The sequence below is a fragment of the Pristiophorus japonicus genome, chromosome 16 (assembly GCF_044704955.1).
Source record: "Pristiophorus japonicus isolate sPriJap1 chromosome 16, sPriJap1.hap1, whole genome shotgun sequence".
NCBI lineage: Eukaryota > Metazoa > Chordata > Chondrichthyes > Pristiophoridae > Pristiophorus > Pristiophorus japonicus.
Window position 1 is genome coordinate 121,370,184 of NC_091992.1, and position 23,835 is coordinate 121,394,018.

The window sequence follows — 23,835 nt, forward strand, 5'->3', positions numbered from 1 at the left end:
CGGATACAAATAAATCAATTATATTGCACCTAGACTTGGGAAGTTGAAGGCTCGGGCTTTAACCGTTAAAATCCGCTGATCAAACCTTGTTTTTGAAATTTGGTGAACACTGTACTAATTATCATCCATTGTTAGGAGTATATTGACATTCATTATAAACCATTTCTGTCTGCATTCTTCTTCCTCCATTAAATGTCCGTTACTGCTTAACCTCATTTCTAATTCAATACATCCTGTGCTACAATATCACTAAAACTGTCTAAATCTTTTTCTCTATCTGAGTAATTATTTAATTATTAAACTGTAATTTGACTACAATCAATTATTAAACCACAGACTTAGTCAGGATATACAATTATTGTCTTGGTTTAAATACATTTTTTACTTCCCTACTAGAACGTGTACTAATTGTTTGGAATTACTACAGGCTTTTGCCCATTGAATGGGATCCCTTTATAGTTAATTATCTAGCTCTATTTAATCTAAAAATTGCTGCTAAACATTAGCAGACTAATGCTTATTGCATTTATATAACATTCCTCTGCACACTATTTTAATGAAGACATTAATCCATTAAACATAAACTGTTAGTGCTTCGTTAAAGCAACACACAGAGGAATGCGATACAAATACATTAAGTGTTCTTCTGCTAATATCACCAACAGTAATTACAGCTCAAAACTTTTAATTATTGCAATAAAATCAGAAAATGCTGCAAATACTCAGCAGGTTGGGCAGCATCTGTGGGGAGAGAAATAGAGTTAACGTTTCAAGTCGATGACCTTTTTCATCATCAACCAGCAATATTAACTCTGCCTGATGCTGCCTGAGCTGCTGAGTATTTGCAGCATTTTCTGTTTTTTAATTTCAGATTTGCAGCATTCGCAGATTTTTGCTTTGTAATTATTGCAAACTTGCGATCAGTATTTTATAGAATTTCTATCCACAACTATTTGGAGTTACTTCTGCACTTCTAGTTTGGAGTGAAAACACTTGTCTCAGTTTAAATTGACACTTCTGATGCTGCAGAAAGATGGCTTATTGTGATTCTCAGGTCATTTTCTTCCACAATAGAAAACAGCACATACCCTGTAATAGAGTTTAATATAGTACATCTTAGTGCATGATTTGAATTGGTGATAGAAGACCCTGTAAACTGTACTTCATTCAGATCTGCTCATTTAAATTGGGCTTTCATCATTTGAGTTCTATAAACTGTAGTCATTAATACTCAAAATACCCGAGAGCTATTTAATACCCCTTAATAAATGTTGCTGCGTGCCTATACTGCTTAAGTTCATGGTGAAATTTTGATTATTAAATTTGAAGTGGATAGTGCGTGTAACAACTTATTTCTGGTGAGCAGCTATGAATTCCATAAAAGGTAACCTGAAACGAGAGATTGGCTTGTACAGTGGGTTAGCACACTAGCCCTTAACCTTTGGTACCCGGATTTGAATGCAGTCTATATTTTTAGATGAGAAATGCAAAAATTGATATGTGCACTCCCATAATACCTTACTAATATTTAAAAAGAAAATTAGGCTTTAAGTATAATTGATTAGGTGAGGATAACGATGGACATGAGGAATAGTTACTTGCCATCTTCAAAGTTACTTCTAATCACTGCTGCGGATAAATAGAATAGTTTCCCCACTGAACAAACAACATAATATCCAATGAGCTGAAATTAAGCTGACAATATCGGTGTGCAATCTTAATTTGTGAATGTATTGCTGCATGTTATCAGATCAAATTTAAAAAGCAAAAATTTCTGATGGGATACAATCTGTGGATGTATGCTTTAAAATCAATGTCCAAGATGTATCCTTTTTGTGGTTGAAAAGCCTTTTTGTTCTAAAGGTATTTATGATTGACACTTGAGTCACTACAGTTTTAGTTTGAATAAAATAATTTGGTTAAAAGTTCTTCAGATTTGAAGGTTTTGTACCCTTTCTGCCTTTCATTTGTGAGGTTTAAATCTAAACCAAACTAGTCGTATGAAAACCTCTCTTTGCTGGTTGTAAGGATCTGATGCAAAACGTGTTTTCGCAAAACCAACCCATGTCCTGGTGAGTGTGAGCCCACAGTGCAAAAGCATCAGGATTTAGATGTAATTGGCACAAAATTAGCAATTATACTCAGAGAGGCCATAAAAATGGATAGTTTAAGATGCGGGAAAGTTCATACTGGTACAGTAGTAGGTATCCTTCTGAGATTGGGGAAGAGTTAGGGGGTGCTTTGCTCTACACCAAATTGTGCTTCATCTTCATCTGACCTGGGAGTGCTTGATGTTGACACTGGTTGACAAAAGTGGAAAATATATTCCATTTCCCACAGTGGCATACTTCACCTGATGTGTACAAAACTAAATTCTGCCACCAAGAAATAAATTGCATGTTTAACCTTGTGATAAGTGTATATATTAATCCTAAAACTTCCGTGGTATAAATATTGAATATTCTTCTTTTGCTACTGAGTGAATTACTTTTACCTCATGTAAGAACATAAGAAATAGGAGCAGGAGTAGGTCATTTGGCCCCTCGAGCCTGCTCGAGATCATGGCTGATCTTCTACCTCAACTCTGCTTGCCTGCACTATCCCCATATCTCTTGATTCCCTTAAAAAAACAAATATGTAGTGGAGGATTAACAATACCGCTAAGCCTCAAAGATTTTCTCGGCTTCTAAAATTCAAAATTGTTCTGGTGTTATGCTAGAAACCTGAAATTAACCACCTAACTCAGATGGATATTTAGGTTTGATATTATTGGGGCAAGGATTGAAAATTAAATAGTTTGTACTATTCATAGCTCAGATTTGAAGCATAACATGAAATTTTGGTTGAAGAATAGCAACTGGTATTGAGAGCAGCTGTGTTCATTTATTACTTTTGAGGTTATAGGTGTTGGTATATTATAATTCATTGATGAAGAGAGATACTGATTGTACCAATTAGATATACTGTTTAGCATTGTTGCTAGAAGCAGCAGTAACATTTTGATTTATTATTACCCTTGGGTTGTAGTCACTTCACGAAACATTTAAAAGGTATCGCAAGTACATTGATGTCGAGCAGCGTGACATCTGGGAAAAAAAAAAGGTTAATTGTCCCTAACTGAAAGCAGAATGAAGATTTTTATGCAGACTATTCTGAAAATCTGAGCTAGTTTCAACATTTCAGCCCAGGTATAATAATATCAGCAATTGTGATACATATAAAATATATATTTTTTAATTTTGATGATTATATAAATTTTAATAATTTTGTTTTACCTACCTATGTTTAGAATTCTGTTTCTTTACTTTAACCCTTTGAGAGACCCAGTGTGGCATCTTTGCACACAGCTGGCAAGAGAATTTGTATTAGACAAAATAGAATATTAAAAGGATGCAGAAGTGCCTCAGAATACAGTTGTGACTAAGTAATCTGACGATATTTAATGCAGAATTGACTATATTTGAGATGATTTAAAAATGACAATCACAAAGTAAGTAGTAGAAATATACTCCAGCTGTCTTACAAAATTGTACAGTTAAAGTATTCATTATTTTAAAAAAGAGATCAGAAATGAACAAGCTGTTGGTACTACATTTGAGCTCTCTACATATGCACGCTGCTGGCTCAGGTTCAACCTCCATTCAAAAGCAATATAGAGATTTTTCCCATTTGAATAGGGCTTGTGTTTGTCAGTGAAAGCTTTGCACATTTATTCATAAGCCTGTGTGCCCCTTCCTTTTTGAATGATTGAGCAATTATGGCCATCACGAGTCCCAGAAGGATCAGCAGCTAACTTGAATGCTGGATTGACCAGAAAATAGCAATACAATCTCATTAAAAATAAAGGATAGCCCACTCATAAGGGATGAACTCTAACAGTCCTTCCACAAGGGGGAACAGTCTGAATTCTTAAGTAGTCAAGGCATAATGGTCTGGAACTTGCCATAAATAGTGAAATAATCTGTTCATTTCTATCAGTATGTTTTTTTGAACATCTTTAGGAGCTCTTTAAATGAATTCTGTAACATTGGACTGGGTTTCATACATGTGAAACTTACTTTTTATTTTCACAATTGAAATAGCAATGTTGGAATTGTCAGTCACCCTCACGGAATTAAAAAATGATAACAGAAAACACTTACATGATTTTGAAAATTCACAAAGATATTAAAAAGGTAAGGTATGGATTCAGGATGTTGAGTTGGGCTTTTTTTTCCAGTCAAAATCCAATCTGGAGAAAAGCGAAATTGTTTTTAATGCTCACATTTCAAAGCAAAGTCAGTTTATCAAGTCACTTCTGCAATTCTAGTACTCAAAGGGTTAATTTCTAAAATTAATTTTGTTTTCTTTTTAATTTTCTTTTCCCCCCTGTTTGGTTGTTACATGACTGGCTGTCTTTCCTTATACACACAGGAGGTATGTACCATACTGACATGTAGCTAATTGTGCCCAGGGTGCTGCTGGTCTTTGTCTTACAGCTGGTGGTAGAGGCGTGCTGCTTTTATTAGCGGGTGTTTGTTAGCTCTTTGCTGCGTGTGAGCTTAAGGTAGCAGTACAGTGGACCACTCTTAAATACATAAATTACTAAACATATACTTTTTAATAAAGCAGAAATCAATATGCGAACAATGCTCAAAGTGGAAATACCACAAGTGCTGGTACGGTATATATGTGCTTTTTATCTCAAATTCAACATGTAGCTATTGTTTCTATTAATTTGTTAAAAGTGTAAATAGATCATCCTATCCCTCTTTGAGCAATGTACCAAATATAATTTTGCACCAAAAATATTTATACCAATGGTGTACCAAAAAAGCACAAAATAATGTTGCACAGGCGTTATGCATTTAACAGTTTTTCACTGTACTGCGGTGTGGCTTTCTTTGGTGATCAATCTGTGGCCTTTGTTTGACAGCGACAGTCGCTTTTGCACTGCCCTACTGATTTTCATATCCTAAATGTTCTACAGATTAAAAGAAGTGTTTCATAAGTGGAAATATCCAGTGCTATTGTAGTGAAGGTTAATGAGACTTTTTACAAAAGTGATAAAATGAAAGCTTGACTCTTGAAATTAAACAGAGGGTATTAATATAGTAATAGGAGTCAAATTATGTATGTTCCATTCACTTTTGAAAGGACTATGAAACATGCATAGAAATTAGGCAGGTTCCATATGTTTCCAGTGAGCCAAGAATCTAACTTTTCAGAAAATCTTTTTTCACAGGATTTCAATTTGTGTTCACTAGTTATCCGTAGGTGATTTAAAAAAAAAATATATAAATCAAGATTTAGTTGCCGGAACTCGGACTGTTTTATATATTCCTTATTGATTATATATTCCTTCATTGTCACTGGGTTAATATCCCGGATTCCATACCTAACACCATTGTGGGAACACCGTGACCAAAAGGACTGCAGTGGTTCAAAGAGAAGGCCCACCACCACCTTATCAGGGCAAATAGTTCTGGGCAATTAATGCAGCCTCACCCATGTTCCAAGAACAAAAAAAATTGAGGAAATTGTGTGGAAAAAGCAAGAAATTGGACTAATTTCATAGCTCTTTCAAAGAGCTGGCATGGCGACAATGGGCTGAATAACCTCCCGTGTTATATGATTCTTTGAATAGTGTAAGATGATTTAAACTGCACTAGAATTTGAAAACCCTCAAGTACAGATTAATCTGATTTTTTAATGTTATTTTGAACTTAATTTTACAGTGCAAAGGAAGATCTTCCATTAGAAAATAGTTTGTGTTTATCTCATGCTCTGTTTGATTTTTTTCCCCCAAAATTGGTGACCTACAAATGTTTACTGGTGGATGTATGCCTACATATTTTAGTAAAATAAAGTACACGTAGTGTGGAATTACTACACAATATGAATTGAATGACTTTCAACTTTTATACAAAATAAATTTACACTGTTTAAAATACAAAGCACACTCTTAACTGCAGGTAGTTTTACTCTTCTTTCCTTCTGCTGATTTGACATTTATTATTTTCAAAGATTAAAAATTGGCAATTTGTTTCAAAGTATTCCTAATTTTTGATCTTAAAAAATTAGACGCACAGTAAGTTTCTTTGACAATAAAAATATCAACTTCATTCCTAGCATGAAAATTCTTAAGTCAAGTCTTTTCTAGGCCACTCCAATGGCATAATTGATGGGTGTACCATTCTTGAGTGGTCCACTATGCAATGGGCAGGACTGCAAACGGGCATGAAAGCCATTCTGATGCTGCTGATTCCTGAAAGCCATGCTGATAAATGCAAATGCAAATTTTCCAGATGTAGCATGGTTACATGGGGCCGGGTGGCTCCAGAGTGCTACGTTCAACAAAAAATACCAGAATTCATAGAATCATAGAATGGTTACAGCACGGAAGGAGGCCATTCAGTCCGTTGTGCCGGTGCCGGTTCTCTGCAAGAGCACTTCACCTCGTCCCACTGCCCCGCCCTTTCCCTGTAGCCCTACAAATTCTGTTCCTTCAGGTACTTATCCAATTCCCTTTTGAAAGCCACGATTAAGCATGCTCCAACATATCCAATAAAGCTTACGAGTTAAAATGTAAAAACTATCCAATCTAGTTGACTATTAATGCTACTAAGAGCATCTTGGTTGCACAACTTATTAAAAAGGAATAGTGTTAAGTCAGTTTCAACAAATTTTGAAATGTTAGACCAATAATAATCTATATTAGGTTAGTGTACAGTGCATATTTTGTTACTGTAATACTAAGTGGCTTCCAACCAGTACAGGATGATTAAGTTCCCCTTCTTCGGTACAAAGTTGCTTGAACAATTATTTTTCTTGTAGCAGTAATTTGGACTTTCAGGAAGTGCATTCTGGATCCTAACCACTCGCTGCGTAAAAAAGGTTTTCCCTCATGTTGCCTTTGGCTCTTTTGCCAATTGTCCTCTGGTTCTCAACCCTTCCGCCAATGGGAACAGTTTATCTCTATCTACTCTATCTAGACCCATTATGATTTTGAACACCTCTATCAAATCTCCTCTCAACCTTCTCTGCTCCAAGGAGAACAATCCAGACTTCTCCAGTCTATCCACGTAACTGAAGTCCGTCATCCCTGGAACCATTCTCGTAAATCTTTTCTGCACCCTCTCTAAAGTGCGGTCCCCAGAATTGGACACAATACTCTGGTTGAGGCCGAACCAGTGTTTTATAAAGGTTCATCATAACTTCCTTGCTTTTGTATTCTATTTATAATTCCTTTCCCTTTGAAGTATTTTACCATAGAAGTTAAATTTAACTGTTTAGTCATGAAAATATTTTGCAGCTGATCTAGTAAGGTTGTTGTAAATAAAGAACTTAAAATGCCATACATTTCATGATGTATCTTACAACCGCAAATGTGCACCATTTAATTTTATTAAAGATATGTGAATACTATTCAATGCAATTTGTGGACATCATAAGCCATTCATTTTTTCCTCCAAATTATAACCCATTCATTCACTATTAAGTTTGAAATATTTTTCTCCATCCATTTATAAAAATCATTTCCCAGTTTAAGGCTCCTTACACCACAGACTTATCTCAGAACCAGGGGCTAGTTAGTGATTTGGTCTTAGGCTCCAGCAATGATCTGTTACTGGGTAGTAGAGGAATGGATCAACTCTGCCTTTTAATTTTCTCTCTTTCCTCACCCCCTTGAAGGTATGCCTCCTGTCTGGTGGGTGCCTCCTAAGGCAGTTTAGTTGAGACCAGTAATCCAACTTTGTAGAGAATTTCAGGCTTCAAGTGGATCTGTCACTGTGTGTCGGTGCATTATTCAGTACTTAAAAAAAAATGTTAAGTCCGAAACAGAGTGTTATGAAATTCTTTTGGTATGCCAGTTTTCAAGATAATGCTGTTACAGGTCTACAACATTTACCAATACCTAAGGCGGATACCTTGATAACTAAATGCACAGATTCCATATTTTCTCTTTTGCAAAATAGCTGAAAATCATTCGAACATTGTGGTTCAAGGCATCAGCTGTCAACATTATTTACTATGGTGGGTGGATAGCATCAGTTCTCTGGAAAATATTTGAGTTTTCTTTTATATACAGCACCAAGTAGTATGTCAAGAACATTGTGAAATACCAGAAGGTATTCCAATAAATCTTTCGTAAACTGTTTAGTTTTTTTTCTGGCAACATTATATATTCCTCATTGTTCAGTATTTTCTAACTGCAGAGTTAAATTAGACACTGACACGTCAAAACAAAAAATAAAATCTAACTTTTAACATTAGAATCATTTGATTTACTGTATTAGCAGTAATTATGATGTTTTCAGCAATGCTGTATTTCAGCTATACACAAAATATCCAATATCTGCATTTCTTTTAAAAGAAAATATTTCTTTCAATTTAAATAGAATTTTAAAATGTGTCCTTATTAGCACAGCACAGTAGGGATGCACATTGGAGATCTAATATGCACTGCTGTGGAGAGGAGACACACAGGTTCAAGCCCCCAGTCTAAGCTCTGTACTCTGCCTGGTGCCATCCTATAGAAGGGCTGTCTACATCAGCCCTCCAAGAGACTGCTGGACACAATTGTCTGGGAGCAGCCATCCATTTCACTCGTTCAGTTGCAGAGGCAATGAGGTATTGTTCTCGAGGAATGTTTGCAAAGGGAGATTTGGGAACATCCAAAAGAAAAAAAAACTGAATGTTTTGTATAAGAAAACACAACCCAGTATTGACTGAAGCATTGCAACATCCACTAATATAAGCAAATCCAGAATTCTGATGTTGAAAGGTGGTACCCACCCAATTTTGGAAGAGACATATTTTTGCCCTCTCTTTAAATTCCTTTGCAGCATGAATTATTCTCAGGTCTCAACTAATGACATCCTTTAGAAAGGTATGCAAGAGTGGTGTGAATTGTCTCGCCCTTCCTTCCCTCTCTGATGAAGTGTTTCGTCCCCACCCATTGCTTCATACAGATGACTCGGTTGCAACTGAGAATTCATTATGTAGAAAATCAGAGCAAACCCACATTGTGCCATTCTGTGCACAGTACATTTGTGCTTTAATGTGATATCAGTTCCACAGCCCATTCATTTTTTTTAAACAATGTGTGTAATATATATTTTTAAAAATTAAACTGGGCAGTAGGTTTAGCAGAATAAAATATATTAGTAATGTGGTGCTGTATTTATGAAGTATGCAAGAAAATGTACTTGCTACTTTTTCTTTATAAGGGAATCAAAATCATTAACTTTAACCACTCCAAAATTATTAAGTGGAAAAAAAACTTTGAAGATCTATCCAAAAAAGGTATCCCTCCACTATAGGAAACACTGATGCTCCTGGAATTTGCTGCTCCTTTCGGCTCTGATGCTCAAATGATGAATCAGTTTTTTAGTGGAAGAGAAACAAAATGTGAGATTGTTATGTTCCTTCCTGTTACTTAACTCATTTTCCAGATGGTAGCGCTGGTCACCAAGTATCGTGTAGCTGAGACATCTTCTGTGCTTAAAACTAGGAATTTCCTTTATGAACAATTCCAAGAGGCAAGCTCTGATGTCTGAATTATTTTTCAACTTCTAACTGTTTTACATGCTTTTATATTAGGAGTAGACCAATACTCTTTGTAGAACTGCACAAATACAATTTTGTTAGGGAGACTGGCTGATACTCTGACACTCGTTCCCCTTCAATTATTTCAAGAGACAATTTGTTCCATTCAAAAGCTATAAAAAGTCATGTTTAATCCCATGACCCAGCCTGTAGTACAGTATTGTTATTGTAATGCAGTGTTGATTTTGGTCTAGTCCTTGATATAATACATATAGTTTTATAATTAATTCCCCTGAATTCAAATAACATTATGTTCTAATAGATACTTGATGAATCTTTTTGAAATGACTCCTATTAATCAAAGATTCCATTTGAATTTGTTTCATATAAATTTCTCTACCTTAATGGCTTTCTTTCAGATTATCGCATGAAACAATCTGAATAGAGTGAAGAGTGTGCACTATGTCATGCTGTAACCTGCAAGTGATTGATTGGTTTATTCTGGGATAAGACCCGATCCAAAGACTTTCAATCATGTGCCTTGCTGCAGAAATCCAAACTGAACCATCTCAGTAACCATTTGAGGCTGGTTTATTTGGATCATATTCACATAAAGACCAGTTGTGTGGAACATCTGCAATTTCAGTGGATATTTTAAAAACAGAGTTAATTTTCAAAATTATTACTCTGCCTCAGTATTCTTATATATATCTCCAGATAATCCCTTCCATGGCATCCTGCTCCAGTAGGTGCAACAGATTACTGTCGTGGATTTCCTCATATTCTCTCACGCAATGCGCTGAACTCAGAACTCAGCTGAGAGCTGATGAAATAAATTATATATTATTGTTAATGAGTGAGTGTTGATCCCCACTAGGCCTCAGACATGCAATCATGAATGTGTGAAATGAGTAGGTCACTTCTTCCCTTCCCTATTTTAATTTTTTAGTTATATTATCGTTTTTAAAGTCAAATCTTATTGTATAATAACTATTCCTCAATAGTGATGTTAATGTACTCAAAACGTGCAGATAATATGGATGACAGGGAGTGTAAGCTGTAAAATATTTATTTCCTGGTTTAGTTGGTCCAAAACAGCCTTTCAACTAATTTAATCATGTGTAATACAAGATATTAAAATAGATAATACAGATGTAATTTCCCAATATTTAAAAGGTGAAAACCAGATGATCTCATTTTGATATACTCTGCAGTCATCATTTTTATCTATTTTCATTAATCATATTTCTATCCTTTAATTCATTCTAAGCAGTTCATAATTCCATGTTTTGTCTTCTCATTTAGATTAGATTCATCTCTTTCTAGTAGCAGTATTATAGAAGAGCCTTTGACATTCAATATTATGTGCATCCTATCAGTGGCATGTAGTGTTGTCATATGTGGATAAAAAATATGCTACCTCTTTCTATGCTATCACCTCCAAGCATTGCCTTGTTTTGTGTCATTCTCTCAGCTCCAGGCCTTCATGACTCAGCTAATAATGAACTTAAATTCTTAGCTCCAAAGCAAAGATGAGCTCTTTTGAATTGGAGATATTGGCACAATTGCATGCAGAATTTTGGGAATAGACAAATGACAATACTACACTATGTGGAGACAGACACAATCAAAAGGCTATGCTGTGCTTCAAGCTTAATGAGCTACTTGTGAACCATTTGAGTTTTCTCTTTATTTTCTTTCTGCCAACCACACATTTGTCAAATACAGGTGGAAGAGTGAAAACATGGAAGCGACGTTGGTTTATTCTGACTGACAACTGCTTGTACTACTTTGAATACACCACGGTAAGTTAGGGCCATTCTTAGTTTTCATAATTGTACTTATCCTTTTACTAAAATCGTGCTTTTCTTTTTTTAAAAAAAAAGGATGAATACGCAGATCATTTTCTTTGTACAGCCAAATCAAATTTTTTTCTGGTTTGTGCCAGTGCAAACGTTAACTATGAAAGGGCAATCCAGTGATGAAGATGCAAAGCTTTGCACCACCCAAATGTCACTGAGGCCAGATTCAAATATTAAACAACTACTGTTCAGTACTGAATTCCAAATGTTCATAACAGTTGAAAGACCTTTTTTAGATTTTTCTCAATATTTTTCTCTCCTGAAAGCACAGCTCAATGGTGGAGTGTTGGCAACGTTCTGGTACCTCACTGAAGTGGCTATTCTTTATGTGTGAGCCTAGGCTGCAGGTGTTATCAGACTGTTTTGACTGTGGGAAAGGGCTGCAATACAAAGCAAAGCCAAAATCTGTCCCTGTCTGACAAACACACACATGTTGGTTGTAAAGCACTTTAGGATGTCCTGAGGCTATGAAAAGCATTTTTCGTACTGCCCCTGTTGCCATCTGACAATTCTGGTTGAAAGAGAACACTTTTAGATTTTGATTTACAAAATTGCATTAAGGATAAGATTTTGATGGTAGTTTTCTAAAATCAGATCTCGTTCAGAGAAATTTACAATTCTGATGACCTCAAATACTTTAACTATAACTTAGTCGAGATACGCCTTTATGAGCACAGTCTAGATCACTTACATTGTTTAGATAAATCATGCACTTACTCTTCTCCTCTCCTGAGGGCATTTGCTCCCAGTTGGGGTACTGTTCCATTTGTGCTGGCCAGCCTTGGCGGCTGAGTCCAGCAGCCATTAATGAATGTGAGCCTTAGCAGAAAGGAGTAGATTGTAACTATGAGCGGACTTCAGGCGGATGGCAGGTGGAGCACTTGCACCGACCATCTGAAGTCCCTGCAGTGAGGCCCCAGCCATTTAGAGGCCAGAACCTCATTTCCATAATCCTGGGGAGCAGCAAGTGCTGCGTCAGCGCTCACACGTAGCTTGTAAAAGGGATGGAGTATAAAAGCAGGGAAGTTTTGCTCCAGCTATACAGGGTATTGGTGAGGCCACACCTGGAATACTGCGTGCAGTTTTGTTTTCCATATTTACGAAAGGATATACTTGCTTTGGAGGCAGTTCAGAGAAGGTTCACTAGGTTGATTCTGCGAATGAGGGGGTTGACTTATGAGGAAAGGTTGAGTAGGTTGGGCCTCGAGAACGGACCGCATTGCGGCACTGGAGCTGCAGGTGGATTCACTCTGGAGCATCCACGATGCTGAGAATAACGTGAATAGCACGTTTAGTGAGTTGGTCTTACCGCAGGTAAAGGGTACACAGCCAGATAGGGAATGGATGACCAACAGGAAGAGCAGTGCAGGGGTCCCCTGCGGTCAACCCCCTGCAAAACAGATACACAGCTTTGAGTACTGTTGAGGGGGATGACTCATCAGGGGAGGGCAGCAGCAGCCAAGTTCATGGCACCCTGGATGGCTCTGCTGCACAGGAGGGCAGGAAAAAGAGTGGGAGAGCTATAGCGATAGGGGATTCAATTGTAAGGGGAATAGATAGACGTTTCTGCGGCCGCAACCGAAACTCCAGGATGGTATGTTGCCTCCCTGGTGCAAGGGTCAAGGATGTCTCGGAGCGGGTGCAGAACATTCTAAAAAGGGAGGGAGAACAGCCAGTTGTCGTGGTGCATATAGGTACCAACGATATAGGTAAAAAACGGGATGAGGTCCTACGAGACGAATTTAGGGGGCTAGGAGCTAAATTGAAAAGTAGGACCTCAAAAGTAGTAATCTCAGGATTGCTACCAGTGCCACGTGCTAGTCAGAGTAGGAATCGCAGGATAGCTCAGATGAATACGTGGCTTGAGGAGTGGTGCAGAAGGGAGGGATTCAAATTCTTGGGACATTGGAACCGGTTCTGGGGGAGGTGGGACTCGTATAAACCGGACGGTCTGCACCTGGGCAGGACCGGAACCAATGTCCTCAGGAGAGTGTTTGCTAGTGCTGTTGGGGAGGAGTTAAACTAATATGGCAGGGGGATGGGAACCTATGCAGGGAGACGGGGAAGTAGAATGGGGGCAGAAGCAAAAGATAGAAAGAAGAAAAGTAAAAGTGGAGGGCAGAGAAACCTAAGGCATAAAGCACAAAGGGCCACATTACAGCAAAATTCTAAAGGGGCAAAGTGTGTTAGAAAGACAAGCCTCAATGCGAGGAGTATTCGGAATAAAGTGGATGAATTAACTGCGCAGATAGCAGTTAATGGGTATGATGTAATTGGCATCACGGAGACATGGCTCCAGAGTGACCAAGGCTGGGAACTCAACATACAGGGGTATTCAACATTTAGCAAGGATAGACAGAATGGAAAAGGAAGCGGGGTGGCATTGCTGGTTAAAGAGGAAATTAACGCAATAGTAAGAAAGGACATTAGCTTGGATGATGTGGAATCTGTATGGGTGGAGCTACGGAATACCAAGAGGCAGAAAACATTAGTGGGAGTTGTGTACAGACCACCAAACAGTAGTCGTAAGGTTGGGGACAGCATCAAACAAGAAATTAGGGATGCATGCAATAAAGGTACAGCAGTTATCATGGGTGACTTTAATCTACATATTGATTGGGCTAACCAAACTGGTAGCAATGCGGTGGAGGAGGATTTCTTGGAGTGTATTAGGGATGGTTTTTTCGACCAATATGTCAAGGAACCAACTAGGGAGCTGGCCATCCTATGCTGGGTGATGTGTAATGAGAAGGGACTAATTAGCAATCTTGTTGTGCGAGGCCTTTTGGGGAAGAGTGACCATAACATGGTAGAATTCTTTATTAAGATGGAGTGTGACACAGTTAATTCAGAAACTAGGGTCCTGAACTTAAGGAAAGGTAACTTCGATGGTTTGAGGCATGAATTGGCTAGAATAGACTGGCAAATGATACTTAAAGGGTTGACAGTGGATAGGCAATTGCAAACATTTAAAGATCACATGAATGAACTTCAGCAATTGTACATCCCTGTCTGGAGTAAAAATAAAACTGGGAAGGTGTCTCAACCATGGCTAACAAGGGAAATTAAGGATAGCGTTAAATCCAAGGAAGAGGCATATAAATTGGCCAGAAAAAGCAACAAACCTGAGGACTGGGAGAAATTTAGAATTCAGCAGAGGAGGACAAAAGGTTTAATTTAAGAGGGGGAAAATAAGAGTACGAGAAGAAGCTTGCAGGGAACATAAAAACTGACTGCAAAAGCTTCTATAGATATGTGAAGGGAAAAAGATTGGTGAAGACAAATGTAGGTCCCTTGCAGTCGGATTCAGGTGAATTTATAATGGGGAACAAAGAAATGGCAGACCAATTGAACAAATACTTTGGTTCTGTCTTCACAAAGGAAGACACAAATAAATTTCCGGAAGTACTAGGGGACCAAGGGTCTAGTGAGAAGGAGGAACTGAAGGATATTCTTATTAGGTGTGAAATTGTGTTAGGAAAATTGATGAGATTGAAGGCCGATAAATCCCCGGGGCCTGATAGTCTGCATCCCAGAGTACTTGAGGAAATGGCCCTCGAAATAGTGGATGCATTGGTGATCATTTCCAACAGTCTATCGACTCGGGATTAGTTCCTATGGACTGGAGGGTAGCTAATGTAACACCACTTTTTAAAAAGGGAGGGAGAGAGAAAACGGGTAATTATAGACCGGTTAGCCTGACATCAGTAGTGGGGAAAATGTTGGAATCAATTATTAAGGATGAAATAGCAGCGCATTTGGAAAGCAGTGACAGGATCGGTCCAGTTCAGCATGGATTTATCAAGGGGAAATCATGCTTGACAAATCTTCTGGAATTTTTTGAGGATGTAACTAGTAGAATGGACAAGGGAGGACCAGTGGATGTGGTGTATTTGGACTTTCAAAAGGCTTTTGACAAGGTTCCACACAAGAGATTGATATGCAAAATCAAAGCACATGGTATTCGGGGTAATATACTGACGTGGATAGAGAACTGGTTGGCAGACAAGAAGCAGAGAGTCGGGATAAACGGGTCCTTTTCAGAATGGCAGGCAGTGACTAGTGGAGTGCCGCAGGGCTCAGTGCTGGGACCCCCAGCTCTTTACAATATACATCAATGATTTGGATGAAGGAATTGAGTGTAATATCTCCAAGTTTGCAGATGACACTAAACTGGGTGGCGGTGTGAGCTGCGAGGGGGATGCTAGGAGGCTGCAGGGTGACTTGGACAGGTTAGGTGAGTGGGTAAATGCATGGCAGATGCAGTATAATGTGGATAAATGTGAGGTTATTCACTTTGGGGCCAAAAACACGAAGGCAGAATATTATCTCAATGGCGGCAAATTAGGAAAAGTGGAGGTGCAACGAGACCTGGGTGTCATGGTTCATCAGTCACTGAAAGTTGGCATGCAGGTACAGCAGGCGGTGAGAAGGCAAATGGTATGTTGGCCTTCATAGCTAGGGGATTTGAGTATTGGAGCAGGGAGGTCTTACTGCAGTTGTACAGGGCCTTGGTGAGGCCTCACCTGCAATATTGTGTTCAGTTTTGGTCTCCTAATCTGAGGAAGGACGTTTTTACTATTGAGGAAGTGCAGCGAAGGTTCACCAGACTGATTCCTGGGATGGCAGGGCTGATATATGAGGAGAGACTGGATCAACTGGGCCTTTATACATTGGAGTTTAGAAGGATGAGAGGGGATCTCTTGGAAACATCAGATTATGACGGGGTTGGACAGGTTAGATGCGGGTAGAATGTTCCCGATGTTGGGGAAGTCCAGAACCAGGGGACATAGTCTTAGGATAAGGGGTAGGCCATTTAGATGAGGAGAAACTTCTTCACTCAAAGAGTTGTTAACCTGTGGAATTCCCTGCCGCAGAGTGTTGTTGATGCCGGTTCATTGGATATATTCAAGAGGGAGTTAGATATGGCCCTTATGGCTAAGGGGATCAAGGGGTATGGAGAGAAAACAAGAAAGGGGTACTGAGGGAATGATCAGCCATGATCTTATTAAATGGTGGTGCAGGCTTGAAGGGCCGAATGGCCCACTCCTGCACCTATTTTCTATGTTTCTACTCATTGGAATTCAGAAGAATGAGAGGTGACCTTATCGAAACGTATAAGATTATGATGGTGCTTGACAAGGTGGATGCAGAGAGGATGTTTCCACTGATGGGAGAGACTAGAACTAGAGGGCATGATCTTAGAATAAGGGGCCGCACATTTAAAACTGAGATGAGGAGAAATTTCTTCCCTGAGGGTTGTAAATCTGTGGAATTCGCTGCCTCTGAAAACTGTGGAAGCTGGGACATTGAATACATTTAAGACAGAAATAGCAGTTTCTTAAATGAAAAGGGGATAGGGGGTTTTAGGGTGCGGGCGGGGAAGTGGAGCTGAGTCTATGATCAGATCAGTCATGATCTTATTGAATGGCAGAGCAGGCTCGAAGGACCGTATGGCTTACTCTTGTTCCTATTTCTTATGTTCTTATGATGTTGGTAGCGAACCGGGAATTCCGGCTTCCAACATGGACTGAGCCACAATTGTTTTCCTTGGGTGACGGAGGGAAGGAGGTTGGATGAACTCGCAGTGGGCCAAAGATTTTTGTGGGGCGAGGAGGAACATGCTTTAAAAAAAAAACTTTGCTTTTTTTGAGCATCCTGCGGAGGTCCCGCCCTTCAGTAACTGGAAATTACCTCGAGTCCTATGTATGTTGTAAGACCCGAAATAACATTTTGGAATGAGGCTTTCACCGGAAACGGATGGGCACCTGGGCTGCCTCTATGGAACAGGTGGGAGTGGAGCTGGAACGGGGCAGTAAGTACAGCCCCGCGGTTTTCAGACCATTACTACCCTGTCCTGCCCAGCGGGGCAACTTAAAATCAGCTGCTGCGTGTTGACAGGTTATTCAGTTGCGGAGGTATCACAGCCTAACCTTGTCCTCACACAATGTCCATACATACCCACTTCCAACAGGTTTTCCTGAATTGTAGCGCAAACCCTGGATGGTTTTCCTTTCTCTAGATCCAGAGTGTCAAGGCCTTCTGTAGCACCTTGATCGTCATTTCCAGCTGAGATCTGCTAACTCAAATTAACCTAGAACCTCTTGGCCAATTACTGACTAAATGAACTGATTCAGTGGAGGACCTGTATACATGCACATGCGGAAAAATGAAAAAGTAGTAAAAATTATCATTCAAATCCTTGCCATTTGATATATGATATCAGTGCAGAATAGATATCAAGCTTGTTTAAATAACATTGATCACAGCACTCCGAATGTGTGAATTGCTTTGAGGCATTTCAGTAATGTGATAAAGTACTGTATTTCTTTTTTTTCTATTCCAATGCACTGACATCTATCGGTGTAATAAGCACATAAGTTCACCTTGCCCCCCCCCCCCCCCCCCACCTAAATAATAATTCATATAAAGCAAGAACGCATAACTTGTTAACAGTACCAAACTAAAATTATTCAGGACTGACTGGGAGCTTTCCAGAGCTGTGAAGTTGTCTTCAGAAAAACATGTGCGCATCAGCCAATATAAGTACGGTAGATATGCTGACTTTTTGTTCGGATAGGTATATGGTTCTTAATATGAGCCATATTGTGAAGACTCTGCAGTTCAGGTCAAAACATTACCATGTATTGACAACATTTGGAGAGGCAAAGAGAGTATGAGAATAGATTAGCGGGGCCTTGAGAGTGTGGGGTTGGGGGCTTGCACTACGCGACCAGAAGCCATCTCTTGCCTCATCGCCTCAACGGACTCAGTTGTGCGCTCCAACACAGTAATGAGCCGGTCCATCTTTTCATCATGTTGCTGAGTGAAGGTGGCGATGCTACCAGCTATCCCAGCCATGGTCTTGATCATAACACAAACTATCTCCACGCTCGTCCGTGATCGCTGAACCATCTCCTGAATAGCAGAGAGCCATCCTGCATCCTCAGCTGCTTGCTCGCTCCTGGTGGGTTCTGGTGCCTTGCTTGCCTTCGTGCCATGGCCTCTCCACTTGGTAGAGCTTGCCAGTGTGAAGTCCGTTCCAAACCCCAGGAACTCGGAGCCCGATGCCAAGGTTCTGCGGACAGCTGTCATCCTGTTCCAGCTCCTCAAGCTCAACGGCCTTAAAGACTGGTCCTTCTCCCTCATCTTTCTCCTCTTCTTCGTGGCTCTGGGTGGCGGAGGTGGGAGTGGTGGAAATGGATGATCTGGATGGAGGAAGGAGCCGTTGTGTTGGGCTGGGGACAACGTCGGGGTGGCGCTTCTCTGAATGCCAGAGGTGGATGGCATGCCTTGATCCGTGCTGTCTGAGTCATCATCTGCAAGTAGAGGACAACATTTCAGTCTGTTGGGGGGGCGGGGGGGGTTGGCGGTGGTGCTGGTCAAGCTGACGTGAGCAGTGCCATCTCATATTGTGCCAACAAGGAGTTCCATCTCTACATGGGCACAACAATAACGGGCGACAAAGTCTGCGTTAAACCACGATTGCCTTAACCTTTCATGCCATGAGCATGGCTCACACCGGAGATTAATATAACCTTATCATGATGTAGCACTGGATCTGCACCAACCTTTGTGGTTGCATGGCGGCGGTCACCCACCAATGCCAACGTCCGCTCCTCCAGCCTGCTCAATTCTACCACCTCTGCTGGGCCCCCTCCCATCGCACTCAAGCTTGTTGCCTTGGATGCATTTTTCTTCTGCACAAAGAAACATTGCAGCCTTTAGCCCCTTTGCTGATGACCCCACACACACTCCCACACACACACATACATCTTGCGCACAACCTTTTTGGAGTTGGACAGGAGGGGGGCAATAAATTTTTACTCACTTTTGCTGCAGCCACTAAATCGTTTCAACGTTTCCGGCATTCGTCCCCATCCCACACGCGTTGCCCATTGCGGACACGATCTCCGTGATCTCCCTCCAAATGCGTCGGTATTGTGGTGGTGGAGGCTTGCCACGACCATCCGGGTGAGGTCTTTATACCTGCGCTCCACCTCCGTTACTAACTCCTCCAATTACTCTTTATTAAACCAGGGAGCTCTGGGCCTGGTTTTGACAATCTTCATTGCAGATTTTTTTCCCTACTCATCCTCAATGATTTAAGGAATGGCTGCTCAAAACTTTGTCGCTCTCAGTTTACAAGACTGTCCCCTCCAACTCAGACTGTCCCCTCTCCAACTCCATTCTTCCCTCTCCCACTCACAGCTGTAAGAAAGTGGTGTGCCTTTAAGCGCATTCGCAGATATCCCATCAGCCTCAAACGCGGCCAAAATGACATCAAGTGGGTAAAAAGACTTCAACCCCCCCCCCCACCCCCCAAATCTCGCGCATGCGCGTTGCAGGGCCTCCGAAGTTCTCCGATTCGAGAGGCCTGCATTTGCCGCCCACTGATGCCACCGCCTGCTCCCGCCCGCCGACTGTCGCTGTCGCTCACACAACCTCGCCGAAAATGGCTCCTGACAGGACCCGGCGGCAGCGGGCGCCAAAAAGGTAGGTGCCGCCCGGGGACCGCCAAAAAATGGGCGGGCCTTACCGGACATCAATTTCGGGGCCACTGTTTGTATTCAAAATATATAACTTTGAAATCACTGGCCACCATTCTCTAAGGTATATTGTTTGAACAATTATGAGCAGAATGGCTTTCTTGAACTTTTTTCCTTTTTAGGAATTTTTATGGATATTCAGCCAGGGGTTAGAAACATTCTGTTCTCTTGGTGGCCACAGGTATTCTCTTCTGGTATGTTTACAGCTAGAGAGTGTAATAATATTGCGTGTTTTGATAGCAGATATCTGCTCTGAGAATGGGAGAGGAGAAGAAATGCTCATAATGCAACAGCTATTAAGGTATCTTGAAATGTGAAGTATACCTTTTGAAAATAGAGAAAACACCTTTCTGTAGCGTTTTTGTTTCTTTTTCTACAAAGGCGTTTGTGCTCAGTCTATCCTATTGACTGCCCAGTCTAAATTAAGTGCCCTTTCACCAGCATATCCACTATTGGATCAGGACATGCGAGCACTTTCATATCATTGGTTTGATGGAGTTTGAAGGCTGAATCTCGTGCATTATTTCTTGAACTCTGCTACGAATAAGAATCTGTCTCTTGTGATGTTTTCTGTTTGGGTTTATCTTGCAGTTTACAGAAGTATGTTTCGGGTTCATGCCCCAGTTTGCGTTTGTGTTCAAAGAGAGTCTTCTCAACTTCATAAGCACTGGTATTCACTCGGGGCTATGAAGGGTGCGGAGGGATTTCCGGACTGGATTTCCTGCAGAATTTAACTGCACGATAGCTTTTAATTTTTTTTTGGAAGGTTTCCTGCCCAACAGCCAGCCAGATGGACAGGCCAATCACCTGTCAGGTGGGAAAGTAGCCGAGGAGCAGATGCCAGGAAAGTAAGAGATTGCAGGGTGGCGAAATCAGAGATCAGGGGAGGGTGGGAGGAAACGGAGATTCAGAGATAGGGAGAGTTGCAAATCGGGAGGGGAGGGGAGTGCTGAGGAGTCTGAGAGCGGAAGTGGTGGGGGTATTCTGAGATCAGTGAAGTGGGGGGGGGGGCACGCAGGGGCAGGCGAGTCTAAGATAGGGGGAGTGTGGTGGGGGGGGGGGGGTGGGCCGGGGAGTGTGGATGTGGTGTTGTCTGAGATCAGTGGGGGTGGGGGAGAGTCTGAGATCGAGAACTGTGGGGGATGAGTCTGAGATCTGGAAGGGCGGAAAGGTGAGTTTGAGATCGGATGGGGTGGGGGGGGCGTGAATCTGAGATCGTGGAGGGGTGGGATGTGGGGATGGGGTCTGAGATCGGTGGGGGTGGGACGTGGGGATGGGAACCGAGATCGGGAGGGGGTGGGACGTGGGGATGGGGTCTGAGATTGGGAGGGGGTGGGACGTGGGGATGGGGTCTGAGATCGGGAGGAGTGGGACGTGGGGATGGGGTCTGAGATCGGAGAAGAACCAGAGGTTAAAACTGAAAGTGGGCGGGTTGAGGTCAGCCTTGGGGGAGGGGGGGGGGGGGGTTTATAATTCCCCCCATAAAGTGTTTCTTTGCTATCAAAGGGCAAGCTGACAACATTTTGTATATGTTCTTCAAGCTTGACCAGATGAATTGATGTAGACCAATAAGCCTCGTGCTGCCTGATGATGATCATTATAAGTAGCCTGGAACTGAAACCTCGAACGTTAGCTCCAAGTTATAGTTATAAAACAATCCTTTTTAAAAAAAAAACAGAAAGCTAGTCAATTAAATTCTGGTAATTCCCCATCCTGCAGCCTGAAACTGATCAGCAGGTCAAGTCTCCACAGTTCCATCCCCAAACAATTAAACTCTGACCTGAAGTTTTCTTTAAACAATAACCAGAATTTAAGATCTTAATAGGACACGGCCTCACCTTAGCAACATAATAAAACATTGTGCAATACATTGTGTAATACTCCTTATAAATCAGTGGATCATCAAATTTGCCATGATTAATGGCTTGATCGATCTGCTATATGAGGATCTATTTATAATAGATAAAATCTGGCATATGGCGAATACTTCCAGTCCACAAACCCTATTTCCGATAACACTATGTAAACATAATGAAAACTTTGGCACTGATATAAACGGGGAGCACGGTAGAACGGGGGGAACCCAGCAAGGCCGAGGAAGTTAGGCGTTACATTTGGAATTTTTTTCTTCTGTTTTCTGCCCGGCCGCCAGCCAAATTGATAGGCTGGACAATTGCCGGAGGGGAAAACCAGTGGTAGGAGGTCGCAGCTGGGAGACTCATGGGGTTTGGTACCCGGCAATGTTCCCTCTAAAAAAAATTTTTTAGGTAATACGTTCCATTCAAAATTCTGCGCATGTGCGGTTTTTCCATGTAAGAGCCGGCTGCGCGGGTCCTCCAGTTCAGTTGCTCAGTTTAAAGGGAACATTGGTATCTGGCGATCGCGGATCAGGTAACAGTTGGGATGAGGGTCAGCTATCCAGAGTCAGACATCAGTTAGGTTGGATTGGCGATCCTGAGTCAGGCATCAGTTGGTGTGGGGGTCGACGAAGTCGGGTCAGGGGTCAGGCATCAGTTGGCGGGGGAGGGCGGGGTGCGACAGATCGCGGGGCAGGCTTCAGATCGGGGCACTCTTCAGATCGGGGCACTCCTGCTCCTCCTAGCCCACAAGGACCTTCTGGATCTGGCAGCTCTTGATCCATTTCGATGCTGGGTTTCCCGAGCCCTGGGAAACCCACTTGCAGCAGTTAAATTTATATCAGCCTCGCAATTGCACTGTGGGAGCCTTATATAAAGAGAAAATGAAACAAAATGTCTCATTCCCTGTTTTTTAGGGCTTAGTGAGGTCCTGCTGAACTCCGCATTTCCGGTATTTTAAGCTTTACTCACCCCTCCACCCCAGGATGGATCAGTAATATTTATGCTACCCAAATATCAGAATGCTTAGGGATTGAATTTCCATTGAGGTTCTCCTGATTGCCACAACTTTGGCAGAAGATGCAGGGAAGCCCCAAGGAATTCATTTTGGTAATTTGTTTTTCACAATCCAGGGCTTGGGATGAATAAGTTTCTTCTTGCTAGTCAAATATCTGCCCCCAGACCTAGTTGGCTGACTAACTGCCCACAATGTCCCTTTGTCCTTTTCACTCTTTGTTCCCAGCAAGTGGGTGCCCTGTCCCTCTGACTTACTTCCCATTCAGTGATTTTCCAGTCGACCTGTTAATAAAATTGGCTACCCTTTCTGTCCCGTTGGGTTGTGGCAAATCTTAAAATGAATAAGGACCATTCTGGCTTAATAGGCCTAGGACGAGACAATTGATCCTCAATGCCTTAGTTTGAAATAAACTGTCGGCCACAACATTCCAGAAACGGGTTAATCTGAGTACCTGGGCCATTAGCAAATAAATTCTTTGTCTAAGTGGATTTAGCATATGACTTTTCAAACCTATGCAAAAGCAATTTAGTCCTGATTTTAACTCAGGGTGGGAATTGGGCAGGTTCGGGCTGAGGCAAGCAACAAAACCCCCCGGACCTCGGCAGTGTGTGGCCCAGGCGATTTTAACACACAGGCCTCATCTGTATGGCCCCGGTCAAAAAAGGGCAGGAATCGGAAGCTGGCCAGTGGACAGGATTGGAATTTCAGGAGGCCACCAGCCAGCACTGAAGACACGTTCGCCGGCAACAAGGTAAATCATGGGGAGGAAGTTTCAGGAGGGTCTCATGCTTTAGATGGTGGGCAGATGCCCAGGGCAGAGGTGAGCTAAACTTTTGTTGGGTTTGGAGGAGTACTCCTGCTACTCCAGCCCCATAAGCAATTATTAAAAAGTTAAAAAACCTACCTGTTTGGACCTCTTCTGGCCTGGATTTTCTTCCTGCTATCGTGATCCGGCAGGAAGACACACAATGGCTTCTCTGCTCAAGCCACTAGCTAAATTGCAGTCGGGGCCTGATGAA

The 23,835-nt window shown here is 41.4% G+C and overlaps 1 protein-coding gene across 3 annotated transcripts in view; it reads left to right on the forward strand.

Annotated features, from left to right (window-relative positions):
- The window catches only part of cyth1b (cytohesin 1b), a 270,470-nt gene that overhangs the window by 233,936 nt on the left and 12,699 nt on the right, over positions 1-23,835 (forward strand). For 2 of the 3 annotated variants that reach the window (XM_070857776.1, XM_070857775.1), the window contains exon 10: positions 11,258-11,336. In XM_070857776.1, the coding sequence (XP_070713877.1) occupies positions 11,258-11,336 (79 nt within the window). The remainder of the gene's footprint in view (positions 1-11,257; positions 11,337-23,835) is intronic. The other variant, XM_070857774.1, reaches the window with a different exon arrangement.